Source organism: Suncus etruscus, chromosome X (genome assembly GCF_024139225.1).
Source record: "Suncus etruscus isolate mSunEtr1 chromosome X, mSunEtr1.pri.cur, whole genome shotgun sequence".
In the NCBI taxonomy this organism is placed as follows: domain Eukaryota; kingdom Metazoa; phylum Chordata; class Mammalia; order Eulipotyphla; family Soricidae; genus Suncus; species Suncus etruscus.
Window position 1 is genome coordinate 62277260 of NC_064868.1, and position 18137 is coordinate 62295396.

Consider the following 18137-nt stretch of genomic DNA (forward strand, 5'->3'; position numbering starts at 1 on the left):
TATAGGATGGTAATGAATCTACTATGTAGATATAGTGGCATTTGAGGCGATCCTTAAAGATAGAACAATATGTTCAGAATCACAGAAATATAACATATATATAGGACCTTAAATAGCTTTTGTGTTTGGGATAGTGGAGATAATTTTTTTTGGTTTTTGGATTACACCCAGCAACACTTGGGCTACTCCTGGCTCTACACTCAGACATTGTTCCTGCCAGGCTTGGGGGACCATATGGAATGCCGGGATTTGAACCACTGTCCTTTTGCATGCAAGGCAAACACCCTACCCCCATGCTATCTCTCTGGCTCCGATAATCATTTTTTTTAAAAGAAAGTATCACATTCATGTATTGAATAACTCTAGTGCAATGAGAAAGTTCATAACTGAGATTTTTTTTTCTTTTTTTTTCTTTTTATTTGTGCACCATTCCTGGAGGTACTGCAATACCAGGTCGATGCATGGAATGGATGGAGCAAGCTCCTATTCCAGTTCCTAGTGCCAAAAATCCATTTAATATATTGTCGTCGGATAGACGACGTATCAGATATTAAACTGATAAGAACAGATACTACACTTGATCTTAGCCAAAAGGCCGAGAAGCGATCATAACTGAGATTTTTAAGGAATGGATGGGGAGGAAGAGCTGCTTCAAGACCTATATATAGAATAGGTCAGTTGCATTTAGGAAGTAAAGACATTAGATAGTATATTATACATGGGAATATGACTGTGTTAGGAAAGAGAAAGTACAAATATTAGATGGGGTATGAAAGGAAGAGAAACTTGAATTGTCTTTGGATTTGTTGGAATTAAGGTACTTTGATACATGTAGGCAGTGGTTTCCAGAAAGCAGAGTATTTATCCAGTAATATTTATCACAAGCACAAAAGCAACTAAGATGTGGTCCCTTCCTTCAAGAAGTTCAGTAGGAAGTCCAGGTGATCACAGTGTAACATAGTAAGTACTGTCATAAACAACAAGGAAGGGGCCAAAATGATAATACAACAGATAGGCCATTTGCCTTAGCATGTACCCAACTTGGATTCTTTCACCAGCACCCCCATCAGAAATCACCTCAAGTGCACCAGGAGTTACTTCTGAGTGCAGAGCCAGTATTTAGCCCTGAGTACCACCAGATACAGCCAATAAAATAACTGAAATTTAGGGGGACTTGGATAGGAGTGAGTTAGAGGGTTGGTTCAAGGGATAAGGAAAGGGAAGCCAACCTCGATCAGAATAGGAGTTAGATGAAGGGGAAAAAAGCACCCCAGAAAGCAAAATAACATATAGAGACTAAAACATCTACCTCAGTGTGACTAGATCCATATGATAGAGACAGTTTAGGGAAATAGATAAATAAGGTCGGGGCCAGAGGTATAGCGCAGCAGTAGGGCATTTGCCTTGCACGTGGCTGATTCAGGACAGACCTTGGTTCAATTCCCGGTGTCCCATATGGTCCCCCAAGTCAGGAGCGATTTTTGAGCACATAGCCAAACGTCACTGGGTGTGGCCCAAAAACATATATATATATATATATATATATATATATATATATATATATATATATATATATGGACCAGATCATGAATAGCCAAAAAGTTGGGGAGGCATTGACTTGGTATGATCAGATCTACATTTTGGTTTGTTTGGGTTTTTTCATTTGTTTTTGTTTTTTTTTTTGGGCCACACCTAGTAGTACTCAAGGGTTACTCCTGGTTATACACTCAGAAATTACTCCTGGCAGGCTCGAAGGACCCTGTGGGATGCCAGGACCTTGGTTGGCTACATCCAAGACAAACAACCTACCCACTGTGCTATTGCTCTGGCCCAAGATCTACATTTTAGAAAGCTTGTTTTGTGTTTCTTCCTCCCAAAAAAGGGCAGCAATTCACAAAGAAATGCAAATGGCTAATTTATATATGAAAAAATAATTTCCCTAAGAACCAAATGCAATCAAACAATAAAATGTAAATTTTGCTTAGAAGATTGGCAGTCATTCAAACAAATTCCCAGTGTTGAAAAAGTTACATGGAAAGATAATTTCCTCAGACAACTGATGACAATTTAAATTGATAAAAATGGAATAGACAGGAGAAAGGTATAGTGATTTAGAATTATAACTCAGAAACTTCAAAATTACACATTTTGAAAAAAAAATTACACATTTTGGCCCCAAAAGTTTATGTCTAGTAAATTATTTTATGGGAATAATAAATCACATTTATCATTATGTTTGTACAAGGATGTTTAATTATATAGCATTGTGTCCAGTAGTAGGAAAATTAGAGAAAGCTTAAATATCTTAGAAACTGTTGTCATCTTACAGCACTACAGTGAAATACAATGATGCTATAGATAATTTTATGTTTGTTGATGTAGAAAGATGTTAATTTTAAGTGCAAAAAACAGATACCTGTAGAGTTCAGTTTTATAAATAAAAAATGTTTGAATGTCTAAGTGAAGTGCATAGAAGGAAATTTGGAAGCTCATAGAACAAAAGATTTTCTCTGATGAAGTTATTGGTAAATTTTTCTGTTGGAGGGTATATATCATCTTTTTTAAACCAGTGAACATGCATTATTTGTATGAATTTTTTAAAGTAAAATTAAGAATAAATAAAAAGAGCACTCTGGTAGAACTGTGAAGAATTAATTGGATGGGAAAGCAATACTGGAGGAATATGAAGACTGATTTTAGTAGTGTAGGCTAGAGACAAAAGGACTAAGACAAGGCAGGCAGAGAAAAGATTGAAAGGAGAGACAAATTGAAGATGTAAAACCTTTAGGCTTATTGACCAATTGAATACACAGATCAGTAAAGTGTGATTGTAGGGTGAAACAATGAGCATTTATAATCAGGTAGAAACTGGCAATATATTGTTTAAGTCTAACAAAGTTCTTCCATTCGAGATCTTACATAGCTGAAGTTGGTGAGTTGAAGTTTTTGACAGGATCATTCTCTCTTGGGGTCCTGCATATCAGTTCAGAACCAGTCATTATAGTGTCCAGGGGAGTGAGATGGGCTGATCCCTTAGTGGCACCAAGAATGGGACTAGAGGGCCGGGCGGTGGCGCTAAAGGTAAGGTGCCTGCCTTGCCTGCGCTAACCTTGGACGGACCGCGGTTCGATCCCCCGGTGTCCCATATGGTCCCCCAAGCCAGGAGCAACTTCTGAGCACATAGCCAGGTGTAACCCCTGAGCGTTACTGGGTGTGGCCCAAAAACCAAAAAAAAAAAAAAAAAAAGAATGGGACTAGAAGATGGTGCCTGAGCTTGAGAGATGACATATTTCTCTTCTCAGTTATGGGAGCTATGAAGAGCCTGATCCCAAGTCGAACACCCAAGACACAAGCTTCAGCAGCATCGGTGGGTATGAGGTATCAGAGGAGGAAGACGATGAGGAGGAAGAGCAGCGCTCTGGGCCGAGTGTACTAAGCCAGGTTCAGCTGTCAGAAGACGAGGAGGACAGCGAGGATTTCCACTCCATTGCTGGGGACAGTGAGTTGGACTCTGATGAGTGAGGCTGCCTTTGGGCCTCCTTGGTCAGCCTTCCCTGTTCTCCAGCCTAGGTGATTCACTTCTCCCAAAATTGTTTATATTTACACAACATCTGATTCTGAAATAACCAGATAAGCACCGTAGCTTTTAAAATACTAAGTAAATTATTATCACGTCTGGTCTTCCTGTGGGCAATATTAATCATCTTTCGATTTAAAACCAGTCAGCTCCTTCCCCATTTCTACTAACAAAAAGAGCCATTTCCTCCTCCAGTGTCCTCTAACTCCATTAACTTTAACATTCTTGTTATTATTTTTCCCTGAGGATGGAGGAGAAATTATGAAAGGACTAATGCCTTTATATCCTCTTTCTGTACTAGAAACACTCCAAGCATGGTATTGTCTCAGTTTTCTAATTTGCAGGCTGGAGCAAGTGACAAAATTCTGCTGTGTTCTGGTGGATGCTGTGCCACAGTAGAAAACAAACCTATTGAACTATGCCATTTGTCGGTGCCTTGTTCCAAAATTTATTTGAGGCAAAGGACTAAATCTTTGTCAGAAATGATATGTTGCCATGTATATGTATATATATGTGTGTGTATGTATATATATGTGTGTGTGTGTGTGTGTTCTGTCTGCCCCCCCCCCCTGCACACACACAATAGTAAGAAAATGATGTTTTAAGGCAAAGACTGTCTTCTGTTTCTTTTCATACTCAGGATCTGGTTTTGTATAGAGTAGGCACTCAGTAAATGTTCTCAAATTATAAAATTCTCAACAACTTTGTTATTGAGCATCTACTCGATGATAAGCACTCTATCAGAACATATGGATGCAAAGGTAAATACGACACAGTTTTGTCCAAAGAACTCACCATTGGACTGGGGTGGGGAATGGAATTGAAAAATGTTAAAAATCAGCTGGTCCGATGGCAGTGGTTTATCAGAATTTATTAACATATCACAAAAGTTGGTATATAACCCCCCACTGCTCAATTTGACTGACTTAAAAGAAAAAAAAGAATAAAAAAAGAAAAATGTTAAAAATTATCGAAGTACTATCAAATAAGTACAATTAAGAAGCTAGATATAGGGGCCGGGTAGGTGGCGCTGGAGGTAAGGTGCCTGCCTTGCAAGCGCTAGCCAAGGAAGGACCGCGGTTCGATCCCCCGGCGTCCCATATGGTCCCCCCAAGCCAGGGGCGATTTCTGAGCACATAGCCAGGAGTAACCCCTGAGCGTCAAACGGGTGTGGCCCAAAAACCAAAAAAAAAAAAAAAAAAAAAAAAAGAAGCTAGATATAAAGTATAGGGCGAAATAAAGGGGTGAATGATAATGTTTGAAAAAAATCAATGTCTTTAAGGTAATTTTAAGCTGAATTTTGAAGAATTAGAAAGAACTTGGTAAATGGAAAAGTCCAGAGTATAACATGAATTAAAAAGGCTGAAGTGTAGAAGTGGCAAAATGCTTGTACCTGCCTTGTTACATAAAAATTAAAGGTTATTTATAATCCAGTATTTTAATGCTGGAGTAGTTGGTAATGAAACAAAAAGTTGGACAATTAGTATATCATAAAAAACATTAATTTTATACCAGTGTGGATTTTATCTTACTGAGTTGTAGAGTGACTTCTGTATAGCATATGAAGAAATTGAGGGCAGAGCTATAGTGCAACTGGTAGGGTTTGTTATGCACGTGTCCAACCCAAGTTTGATCCCAGCACCTCAGTTGGTCTCTCAAGCCTGCCAGGAGTGATCCCTGAGTTTAGAACCGGACTAAGCTCTGGGCACCACCAGGTATGGCCCCTCCCTGGAAAAATAGGCAAATGAAGAAATGGACAGTCTTTGTAATAGCATGATCCTATTTTTGTAAAAGACAAAACTGTGTACTTAGGCATATGTGTATATATGCTTGTATGTGACTAGGAAATGGTCTAAAAAGATATTCATACACTTATCTGTTCATAGTGATAATCAGGAAAGCCGGCAGGGCTACGTAGTTGCATGTCTACTGAATGGGGATTTTATTCCTGTGTTTTTATTTTTATAAGTATGTATTTTCTAATAAAATTTTTTATTATATCAGTGTTGTGGAACATGGTTTGAAGGGGACCAAATTTAGTTTACGGGGGTAATGCTAGAAATGAGACGTAGTGGGTTCACTTTGAGAGACTTTTGGGGTAGAATCAAAGGAGTAGATAATCAGTTTATCTTTGGAGATGGCAAAGGAGGAGTAGAATGCAATTTCATAATTTGGGTTTGGGAGATAGGGTGGGCCATGATATTCATTAATTTGACATTTAAGCTACCTTTCTTTTTTTTGAGTGTCATGGATTTATTAATGCATGATGATACATAATGAATATGAATATTTGCATATATTAAGATAATTTAGGACAAATTTCAAGCTACCTTTCTTTATCACTCTGCTAGATACTTATACTGTTTGAGTTTAGGAAATTTAAGGTATAAAATTTCATATATAAATATGTGTGTATGTGTATAAAACCTGATTATTTGGGGCCAGAGCGATAGATAGTACAGTGGTTAGGGCATTTACCTTACATGCAGCCATCCCAGTTTCATTCATCTTTTTCCCAAGCCTGCCAGGAGTAATTTCTGAGCTCAGCCAGGAGTAATCCCTGAGCACCACCAGGTGTGGCCCAAAATCACCCATAAAAGTGATTATTATGATAAATATGCATAGGGTTCCATGTTGAGAGAAAGGTGTTTTATAGCTTTATGGAATAAGAATGGGAAGGCTTTATAAAGCTTTATTTGGGGAGGAGGGTTTATAAAAAATTAAAGTTTTTCTCATATATTCTTACTAATACAATTATATATAATTATTCACAGTGGTTAAAGAGAATAGCAATATTTTGGGGCTGAGGGGCATACCCAGTGGTGCTGATTAGTTATTTCTGATTCTATGTTTAGAGATCATTGCAAATGGTGTTCTATAGACCATAAGCAGTGCTGGGATCAAATGAATCATCCACCCATGTGGCCAGTACCTAAACATCTGTATTATCTCTCCACTCGATAAAGTAATTTCTTAAGATACATTGTGAAGAATAGGGCAGTTTACCAGAGAGTCACAGGGAAAGGGGAAGGAGAGTAGTCGGATGTTTTAGGCAGAAAGAACAAAATACATGGGATTATAGATAGATAGATAGATAGATAGATAGATAGATAGATAGATAGATAGATAGATTATATAGTTCAGAAAACAAGTCATTCTGGATGGATAGAATATAGATATGTATTATGGTGATTACAAGACTCAGGTTTAAATGTTCATTTTGGAGAAATTTTTCCTGCTGTAGATTGACTATGGACGTGTGGTGCCAGATGAAAGATTAATGGAGACTTTAATGTTAGACATTGGTAGTAGGGATAGAAGAGGGGGTACTTCTTGGTGACTATGGATAATGATAAAATAACAAAAGATGAAAAATATAAAAGAATGAAACCTAGGTTGGCAGAGAAGATAACTAAGGGCTGAAAGTGTACTTGGGTTCAGTCCCTAGCACTTCATAGCACCACGCTGAGGATCAAACTGGAAATAGCTCCTGAGTCCTACTAGGGCTGACCCAAATATAGAATCTAGATTTATGATTTAGGTTACTGAGTAATTATTGCTGCCATTCACTGAAAAGGTTAAGAGTGGGAGTTAGTAGAAATAGATACGTTCACTTGAAGGCATGTAGCTCTCCAGTATGCTATATTAAAAAGTTAAAATTTTAAACTGTGACTTAAGGTCATACACAAATCATGAGTCAGAAGATAAAGACCACTTACCACTGGTAAAGAGTTACCAAAAGTGAAGGAAAATTTGAAGAATAATTTGTTACTTTCAAATAATGGAAGAACTTTAGGGTGCATAAAAAACAATGTATATGCCACAGAGGGAAGATAAGATGAAGTCTGAGTAAGAGACATTGAGTTTGGGAATTAGGAGGTCCTTGAAGTCCTGATGACTAGTGAAAAGCAGTTTTAGAGTAGCCAGCACCAGGGTTAAGAAAAAATGAAAGGAGCCAGAGAGTAGGTAGGGTGCTTGCCTTGCATGTATCAACCTGGATTTGGTCCCCAGTATCCCCATATTGGCTCTTAGTGCCCTGTCAAGAGTGATTCCTAAGTGCAGAGCCAGAACTAGGGCCTAAGCATTGCTGGGTGTGGCCTAAAAACTAAAAACCAGGAGAATGTGGCAATAAGTTTACGAAGTTGAGCTGCTGCTGGAGAGATAGCACAGCAGTAGGACATTTGCCTTGCACCCAGCTGATCCAGGACAAATGATGGTTCGAATCCTGGCATCCATATGGTCCCCCAAGCCTGCTAGGAGTGATTTATGAACACAGAACCAAAAGCACCACCCAGAGTGTCTCTGGGTGTGACCCAGAAACAAAACAAAAAAATGTTGAGCTGCCTTCGGGGTCTAGAGAGACACTGCTGACCCAGGTTTGATCCCTGTTATCCAGTATGGTTCCCCCAAGCACCACCAGGAGTAATTCTGAGCATCATTGGTGGCCCCAAAACCAAAAATAAAGAAAACATGAGTTATCACTTAACAACAGAGAGACTGGCACACATCAAAAACAAAAATAACCAGTGTTGGCATGGTTGGGGGTGGGGGAAGGGAATCTCATTTACTGCATTCAATTTAAGTTGGTCCAGCCTTTCTAGAAAGCAGTTCTCATACAACTAGTAATTGAGCTTTCATAATACTCAGCCATTCTATTACTTGAAATATAACCCCCAAAGGCACCAAAATAATACAGAAAAGACACAGCCCTATGCTTATTGCAGCATTGTTGACAATAGCCAAAATTGGGGCAGGTGGGAAAACAAGACCAGGAAGAGAATAGATGGTGAAGGAAGTAGTGGCTGGAGGAGGAGGAGGCAGAGGGTATGCATAAAATGATCTGCATGCCTTGTCAGTATTGTAAACCATAGTGCCTAAAGGAGGAAAGCTCCTGCCTAGATGCAGAAAGGGAGGTGGAAGGGAAACTTGGTACATTGCTGGAGGGAAATAGACACTGGTAAAAGTGTTGGTTTTGGTTCATGGTACTCAATAAAAAATTTAAGTTAAAAAAAAAAAGAGCCCAGAGAGATAGTACAGCAAGTAGGGTACTTGCCTTCTACACAGCCAACTGGGTTCAATCTCTGATATCCCATATAGTCTCTCAAGTCCACAAGGAATGATTACCAAGTACAGAGCCAAGTACTTGAGCACTGCTGGGTATGATCCCAAAACAAACAAGAAGTGAAGCTGATTAGAGACAGAGAAGAAATTTCTCTCCAATCCTAGATTCTAGAAGTTAAACCCGGGTCAGCCACATGCATGGCGAATGCCTTACACACATCATGCTGTCCCTGGAGAGCTTTTTTAATGTGCTAAAGACTTGAGACAGTCCTAGACTGTTAGCAGGGAAGATGCTTGCCTTGCATGCAGTCAATTGAGTTTGATCCCCCTGTTACTACTCAGAGTGATTCCTGAGTGCATATCCAGGAATAACCCCTGAGCACTGCTATGTGTGGCCCCCAAACAAAACAAAAATGGATTTAGACAGTCATAAAGGCGGTAGAAATCTGTTGAAGGATTTAGGCACTTCAGCTAGTAACCTTTTGGAATATGGGTGGTAGGAAATAGGTCTGAAGAAGAATGGGTTAGTTATAAGGTGAGAACAATGGTAACAGATGTGAGAGAATTTAGGTAGAATCTACAAGAGATTGATCATCTGATGACATTTTAATTAGTCCATAAATATTGATTGAACCTCATATGTGTTAGGCATTCAGGTCTTAATACTGTTGTGAAGAAAGCATAATCCCTTCTCTCAAAGAGCTCATCATTTTGTGGCAGAAGTAGAAAATTAGCAAATAATAGTAAGAAGCGCTATGAAGGGGGCCGGAGAGATAGCATGGAGGTAAGGCGTTTGTCGTTCATGCAGAAGGTCATCGGTTGGAATCCCGGCGTTCCATATGGTCCCCCGTGCCTGCCAGGAGCAATTTCTGAGCATGGAGCCAGGATTAACCCCTGAGCACTGCTGGGTGTGACCAAAACACACACACAAGAAGCACTATGAAGAAAAAAAAACAAGTATTGTGATAGCAGGCAGGGAATATGAGGTTATGGAGCTTAGGCTCAAGGAAAACCTTCATGAGCACTGTCATTGGCATATAAATATGTTAATTTGATTGGCATATTTGATCTGTCACTGGTTATAAATCAATATGTATCAATATCAATACGTATTGATATGGGGTTACCCCTGGTAGTGCTTGACCATATGAGATACCAGGGATCAAACCTGGTTGGCCATATATAAGGCAAATGCTCTACCTGCTGTACTATCACTCTAATCCCTGTAGCTCTTTTTTGTTTTGGGCCATATCCATAGTGCTCTGGTCCCACCAAAAGATAATTTCAAAGACTATCAGATAGACCATAGAGAGTGTGCAGGTAGGGCATTTACCTTGCACATAGCCAACACAGGTTCGATCTCCAGCATCACTTTTGGTCCCGAGAGCACTGCCAGGAGTAATCCTAAGTATAGCTGGATATGGCAGCAACAACAACAACAACAACAAAAACTTCATAGACTGACTGAGGACTGGAGAGCAAAGGACTGGTCATGCCGTCCAAAGCCATGACTTGTGTCCCTGTCACTGCATAGTGAAGTTGGTGGTCCTCAGCTCTTCTTGGCCCACACATTGCACTGTCATACCCTGTTGGCAGAGTATAACTGGGAGTGGTCTCTGAGTTCCCTGAGTCTTGACTGGGATGCTACCCTCAAAATATGCATATATGTATATGAAAGACAGGCAGATAAATAGGAAACAAAGACTTCCTGTTTTCCGGGAAGTTAAAGAAATACAATTTCCAATTTGAAGTGGTTAACAATGTTTGCTAACCAAGCATTCAGACAAGGACTGAGATTTGTCATTTGTACTTGGCAACTGGTAAGCCTAGTGAAAACTTTCTTTAGAATGGTGGGTGTAGAAACCAGATGCAAGTGGGTTGTAGAAGTGAATGTGAGAAAGTAGAAACAAGGCTGATTTTATTATGTAATGGCTTTCATTACTGCGCAGAGAGCTCTTCTTACCCAACTTTAGTTAATCCTGAACCAACTATCAAATGGGCATTCTTCTCATTTTATAGTTGAAGAAATTTTATGAGAAGCACAAAGAGTAGTAGAATAAGTCTTGGACTGAAGAAATACCTTTATTTTATTTTATGTTGTATTTTGGTCAGTACTTAGCAGTGCTCAGGGCTTACTCCTTGCTCTTGGAGCAGGGATGACTCCTTGAGGAACTGGATTCAAACCTGGTTTGACTGCATGGACAAGCACCTTACCCACTGTACTACCTCTGGTTTTGGATATTTGATGTATATTTAGCAGTATATTACGGAGCAAACCATTCTTCAGGCCTTTGTAGGCCCTCATAAGATTAGATCCTACAAATAGTGGGAAGCCTTTCAGTAGGAGTAATGAGCCTAAGAAGGTAACCTCAAGTTGGTGTTTCAAATCTCAGTGCCATATGAATGTAAAAGCCACTTTCTTTCCCTATTGGTCATTTAAGGTTTTATTGCAAATCCAGGGTCTTAAGTATTATAATACAGTATAGGTGCTATGATTCTGTATTTTCATAAATAATATGTTTCCTCATAACTGAAAATAGACAACTGGTGACAGGTAGGGCACTTTGCTTGCATGCTGCTGACTCAGGTTTAATCCTTGGTACTTCTTATGTCCTCCCAAACCCCAGAAAGAGTGATACCTGAGTGCAGAGCCAGCAGTAACCCCTAGGCTCTGCCAAGTATGGCCCCAAAATAAAAAGAAAAAAGAAAAAATCAAACTCCTAGTGTTCTTGTTAAAAAAGTAAAACACTGAGGATCTGAAGTGATAATACAGGGTAAGCCATTTGGCTTGAAACTTGCTGACTTTACTTAAATCCCTGGCACCATATATTATATAGTATCCTAAATACCATCAGGATTATTCTTGAGCACAGATCCAGGAATAGTCTTGGAGTAATATAGGTGTAGCCCACTATCCCCTCAAAAAGGAAAGGAGAGGGGAGGGGAGAGGTGGGGAGACAAAGGGAAGGGAAGGGAAGCACTAATTTCTGAGATCAGGGAGATTGCTCAGTGGTCAGAGATACAAGCTTTGCAAGCACTGGGCCCCAAAATAAGCTCCAAATACCAGTTTATCCCTATAGTCCTATAAGCATTATTGGGGTTGTCTTGATGATCCCATGTTCTCAGATCCTAGGACTGAACTACCTGCCAGATTGGCTGAGTGCTATACAAAGTGGACTTGGGACCTTCAGAGTACTGCCTGGCCTGTTTCCCCCAAACCTACTGTCCCAGTTTATCCTTCTTGGGTCAGAGAAAAATACTAGTGGTTTCTATTTAGCAAGTGACCCAAGTGTTTCTTCTTCTTTTTTTTTTTTTTTTTTGGAAGCACACTTGGTCGTCAGGGCTTTAACCTGGTTCTGCACTCAGGGATCACTTCTGGCAGGGCTCAGGGAGCCATATGGATGCTGGAGATTGAACCAGATCTGTTGCATACAAGGCAAGTGTCCTACCTACTGTATTATTGCTCCAGCCCTAATAAAAACAAGTTATATTTTAGAATATATGATATGTCATAATGACAGGGATTGGGGTTTTTTTGGTTTTGGGGTCACCCCCAGCAGTGCTCAGGACTTAATCCTGGCTTTGTGTTCAGCGATCACTGCTGGCAGACATTGGGAACCATATGGGATGCAGAAGATGGTACTTAGGTTGCCACATGCAAGGCAAGATCCCTACTCATTGTACTATTGCTCCAGCCCAATATGTATGCTTTAGGGGGAAGAGCATGTTGTATTGAAAAACTGGAAGAAAATAAGTACAATTAGAGAATTAGCACTAGAAAGGAAATATAAATGAGACATGAAGATGGCGAGGGTAGCAGGGACTTTTTAATAATATTTTTATTTAAAGAAAATGCATCACATAGTTGACATAACTGATCATAATACATTTGTTTTAGGAAGACCAAAAGCAACATGATTAAAAAAATAGAAAATTGAAAGAAAAACTAAAAAGATGTAAGAGAAAGGAAAGAAAAAGTTTAGTGGCAAGTATATTTTTGAAAATTATTGAATCACCATTGAACTCATTAAAGTAGCAGGGATTTTTTGCTTGTTTTTCTATCAGAAGAGTATGTCTCAGAGAGGGCACCAAAAAAAAAAGAGTATATATAAAGGACAGAAAAGGTAAATGCATTAAAAACTTTCTATTTTCATAACTCACTTTTGTAAATTTATCCTAAATTTTGGACAACTGCTATTTAAAATAAATTCAGGGAGGGGATTTGGTACAGTGGGGAAGGCACTTGCCTTACATGTGACTGACCCACATTCTATTTCCAGCACCCAATATAGTCCCCAGGAGTGATTCCTGAGTACAGAGCCAACAATAAGCCCCAAGCAATGATAGGTGTTCCCACCAAAAAAATTTTTAAAAAAGTCCGGGAGGGTCTGGAATGATAAGTACAGTGATATGGAGTTTGTCTTATATATGGACGATGGGCCCCCAAGCACTGTAAGGTGTAATTCCTGAATGCAGAGCCTGGAGTAAGCCCTGAACATCCCCAGGTGTGACCCCCCAAAACAATGCAAAACAGAAAAACATGTGGCCAGAATAATATTAAAGTGATTAAGGTGCTTGCCCTGCATGCAACCAACTAGAGTTCAATCCCCTGCATCCTATCTATCCCCCAAGCACTTCCAGAAATAATTCCTGAATTCAGAGCCAAGAGTCACCCCTGAATAACTCTTGTGTGTGGCCAAAAAGAATAAACATAGTTTAAAAAACTGGGCATAAGAACCCTGCCTTGTACCCTGCCTTGTTCTTCAGTCTGTCAGGGCTTATGAGCCCTACCTCGTTCTACCTTCAGTCTGGGCATAGGTGAGGATGGGAAGGTAGAGAGCCTGTCTGGGTTTTTTTCAATCTGCTATTATCTCCCACCACCTCCCACCATCCCATTATTTTGATTGTATACCCGTTGATGTGATTTAAACTAAGTAAATTAAGTAGTTCACCTGGAACTCCCTCTTCTGATCCCACTGTATTCAGAGCTCCTAAGAGCACAGATGCTCACATCGCACCACTCCCACGAGGAAGCCGTCAAGTTGTGCATGGAGATGATCCCTGCCTCTCGATTTCTCTCAGAGCTGTGGACGCAGGTTGGAGAGAGGAATTGCTCTCTGCTGGAAAGTCAGTCCTAACCTCAGCACAGATATTCCAGGTCCCTTGTCTTTCCTCTAGGAAAAGGATTTTAGCAAGTGGTATAGTGAAACAAAGTGGTTTTTGTTTTATTTTGATATTTTTACAAAATAGTTTTATTGACAGAAATTTATTAAGGGATTGGAGCACTGCAAGTAGGACACTTACTTTGCAGGCAGCCAAACTGGGCTTGATCCCCAATATCCCGTATGGTCTCCAGAGCCTATCAGAAGTGATCCCTGAGCACAGAGTTAGGTGTAACCAACCCCTGAGCATCACCGAGTGTTGCCCCAAAACAAAGCAAACTAAAATTTATTTACTTAGATATGATGGGAGAAAAAGCAAAACATATTCTCCAGAGTTGAAAAAGCAGAGAGAGACTTACATGTTCAAGAGAGAAAAAAGACTGCTCAAGGGTGGAAATCGCCTCAAATGGCTTTGAAAAAAGGTTATATACAATACCTCCAAACTATCTTGCCCTGGAGTTCTCCACATACATAAAAATTAATTCAGGGGGCCGGAGAGATAGCATGGAGGTAAGGCATTTGCCTTTCATGCAGGAGGTCATCGGTTCAAATCCCGGCACCCCATATGGTCCCCCGTGCCTGCCAGGAGCAATTTCTGAGCCTGGAGCCAGGAATAACCCCTGAGCACTGCCGGGTGTGACCCAAAAACCAAAAAAAAAAAATTAATTCAGATATTGTCACAGGGAAACCCTTGCACTGTTGGTGGTCCTGTCATAAACTCATCACCACTTCTTTTTTTTTTTTTTTTTTTTGGTTTTTGGGCCACACCCGGCAGTGCTCAGGGGTTACTCCTGGCTGTCTGCTCAGAAATAGCTCCTGGCAGGCACGGGGGACCATATGGGACACCGGGATTCGAACCAACCACCTTTTGGTCCTTGGTCGGCTGCTTGCAAGGCAAACACCGCTGTGCTATCTCTCCGGTCATCACCACTTCTTCATGGGACTTATATTCCTAAATCTGGGTGATGCCTTGAAGTCTCCAATGACTTCAGAATTTGCATTTCAAAGCGAGGTGACTTCATGTCTTTGGGCTATATCAGGCTAGGCAGTTTCTTATATTTTACTATTTCTCAAAAGGTCATTCCAGACGCCCCACCTATCGGCTTGCTATAGGTCAAAAAGTGGAGAAAGTGGAAGCATTCTTCTATAAGGCTACCTTTCCTCATGTTTCCCAACTTCTCTTTGACAATAAAGCTCCTCTTTTGGGTTGTTTATTGGTCCAGCTTTCTCCTGACTCTGCTCAAGGATCACTCCGGGCAGTGCTAGGAGATCATATGTTTTGCTGGGGATTAAACCTGGGTCAGCTGTATAGGAGACAAGCATCTTACCCACTGTAATATCTCTCCAGCCTAAAAGCTCCTTTTTTCCCACTAGCCAAATTTTCATGTGCTTTTCATATGACAGATAACATTGATATAAGGGAAATTTAGGGGGCTCTCCCTTTCACTTTCTTTGGTTCCTTTGGATGATCCAATATTGAATTGGCACAAGAAGGATTAAAAAGAGAAAAGACATGAGGCTGGAGTTAAGGCACTTGCCATTCATGCAACTGACCCAGGTTTGATCTTGGCATCCCACATGGTCCCCTGAGTCCATCAGGAGTGAGGGCAGAGCCACTAGTAAGCCCTGAGCACAGCTGGGGGTGGCCCATAACCAAACTAAAAAAATAAAAGAAAAAAGACATACAATTCCGTATACATAGAGGTTTATAAAGTATGTTTTGTGAATTATAACATTTTTAGAACAAATCAGCTGAAGCAATGGTACAGCTGGTACGTGCTTGCCTTGTACATGGCCAGCCCTTATTTAATCCTGGGCCTCACATACACTCCCCTGAGCACTACCAGGAACTGAAGGGCCAGAGAGATAGTAAATCAGGAAAGATGCTTGTCTTGTATGCAGCTTGCCAGGGTTCGATCCCCAGCATCAGATATAGTCACCCAAGCACAGCCAGACATGATTAGTGAATAGAGTCAGGAGTAACCCCTGTGCATTACTGCTTGTGACCCCAAAACTTCGAGTGGGGCCGGAGAGATAGCATGGAGGTAGGGCATTTGCCTTGCGTGCAGAAGGTCGGTGGTTCGAATTTCGGCATCCCATATGGTCCCCCGAGCCTGCCAGGAGTGATTTCTGAGCGTAAAGCCAGGAGAAACCCCTGAGTGACCCAAAAACCAAAACAACAACAACAACAACAACAAACAAGAAGGAGTAATTCCTGAGTGCAAAGCCAGGAATTAACCCTTTAGAATTGCCAGGTGTGGCTCCCAAACAAAAAAGAAACAATCTCTGAAAACGACATAGGACATGGGGCCAAAGAAAAAGTAGCGTGGGCAGGACACTTACATGCATCTGACCCTGGTTTGATTCCTGATGCCACATGGCTTTCTTAGCAGTGTCCTGATACCACCAGGTGTGACCCAATTCCCCTCCTAAAAATCCCCCTCCTGTATAAACAGGAAAAAGAAATTATTGTAAATTTTTGTTTTTATAACTAATGGAACTGAACATGAAATTGGCCCAAAGGAAAGTCAGTTGTGTGGGGCTGGAATAATAGTAGGGCCGGTAGGACTTTTGCCTTGCACGTGGTCGACCTGGGTTTGATCCCAGCTTCCCATATGGTTTCCTGAGACCACTGGGAATAATTTATGAGTGCAAAGCCAGCAGGAGTAACCCCTGAGTACTACCTGATATGATCCAAAAAAGAAATTCAACTATGTGGGCAGGGACAGTTTTTCTTAGCCTAGGTTACTCAATCTCTTGGTTTAGGTTTATAGATAATAGAGTGTCTTTGGGGATCAACCTAGGGAGATTTTTATTGGGGGGTTATTTGGGCCACACCCACTGGTGCTCAGGTATTACTTCTGGCAGTGTTCAGGGCATCTTATGGGGAGTGAGGTTTGAACCTGAGTCAAACAAGTGCAAGGATAGTGTAACCTGCTGTACTATAGCTTCACCCCAAGAAAGGAATTTATTTAGCATTCCTGGACCATCAGTGGTCTGTAGCTCACTGTTTCTAAAGATATTCTACCCTGTGCTTTCTCTGTTTTTTGTTTTGGGGCCACACCCAGCAGTGCTCGGGTTATTCCTGGCTTGGAGAAACATCAAATGTGGTGGCTGGGGGCCCGGAGAGATAGCACAGCGGCGTTTGCCTTGCAAGCAGCCGATCCAGGACCAAAGGTGGTTGGTTCGAATCCCGGTGTCCCATATCGTCCCCTGTGCCTGCCAGGAGCTATTTCTGAGCAGACAGCCAGGAGTAACCCCTGAGCACCGCCGGGTGTGACCCAAAAACCAAAAAAAAAATGTGGTGGCTTGAACCTGAGTCAGCTGTGTGCAAGGCAAATGCCTTAACCACTGTGCTATTGCTCTGCCCCCATTCTGTCTGTTATATAAAAAACCTTTCTTATGATTGTGCAGCCACAAAGTTGAGGACAAAATCTCCATCTTCCAAGCCTCCAGACCACTAGCTTGTTGCCAGTACAGCCCTTTTTCTATGTTACTGTGTCTCTTGGTTGTTTGGCCATAGAGGGGCAGTTGAACCAAACCTTCCAGTTACAAGCAGAGTGTCTTCCCATCAGTGCTCAGAAAGGGGACCTCTCACATAGGAATTTTTTTTGTTTTCTGGAGAAATAGGATGTTATGAGAATAAATGTCCCTTTTCAAAGGAAATTTCATTCACTCTCTTCAAAATAATGTGGAGAGACAGGGTCAAGATAGTAGGAAAGGGTACCTTTGTGAGGTCATACTGGGTCCAAAAGACAAAGAAATAGAAACCACATGCTGCCCCACAGAAGAAGTGTGCAACAGTAACAGTAACAGTTCTGGGAGAGTTTTCATGAGAGGCATGTAAACAGTAAGAAGCAAGCAGGGGCGAGTTTATGATCAGGAAGGTGGATTCCCCAGGGTGAGGCTCACCCATTGCACTCCGGGCGTTGCTGATCCCTGTGATTTCCCCAAATGTGGGAAATTCAATTACGTAATTTATGGTAGTGGGGGACTATGTGCGTACTCTCCCCTGAAGGAAAAGAAAAAGAAGCAGGCATGGGAAACAAAAGTATTCAAGGGCAAGCTCGAAGGCTAGAGGGGCAGGGAGAATTGTAAGTATGTATTTCTGCTAGTGAAAAGAAATGGTAGAGCTAAAAATTAACCCATAATGCCCACAAAAGCATCTTGCTTTTATAGATTCACTCTATTCTTGAAAGAGGTGTAAACCAAAGCCACAAAAATGTGTGAGTGGCTACACAGCTGAAAACTGGCAATCTCAGGAGAGGGTGGGCCAAGTCCCTGCCCAACCGAAGTCATGCATGCTGCACATATCACCCACAATCTCCACTTTGCCT

At 41.0% G+C, this 18137-nt stretch overlaps 1 protein-coding gene and 2 non-coding genes across 3 annotated transcripts in view; 2 read left to right on the forward strand and 1 right to left on the reverse strand.

Moving 5' to 3' along the window:
• Positions 1-3663, forward strand: part of TAF1 (TATA-box binding protein associated factor 1) — a 103296-nt gene extending 99633 nt beyond the window's left edge. Inside the window, exon 38 of the mRNA XM_049767136.1 lies at positions 3303-3663. Coding sequence (XP_049623093.1) covers positions 3303-3522 — 220 coding nt within the window. The 3' untranslated portion in view covers positions 3523-3663. The remainder of the gene's footprint in view (positions 1-3302) is intronic.
• Positions 417-607, reverse strand: LOC126000007 (U2 spliceosomal RNA). The gene has a single exon (XR_007492413.1). It is a non-coding gene; the product is annotated as a U2 spliceosomal RNA (small nuclear RNA).
• A 13987-nt stretch (positions 3664-17650) lies between the features above and the next one.
• On the forward strand, positions 17651-17815 carry LOC125999983 (U1 spliceosomal RNA). Its single transcript, XR_007492399.1, has one exon. It is a non-coding gene; the product is annotated as a U1 spliceosomal RNA (small nuclear RNA).
• Positions 17816-18137: the final 322 nt, after the last annotated feature.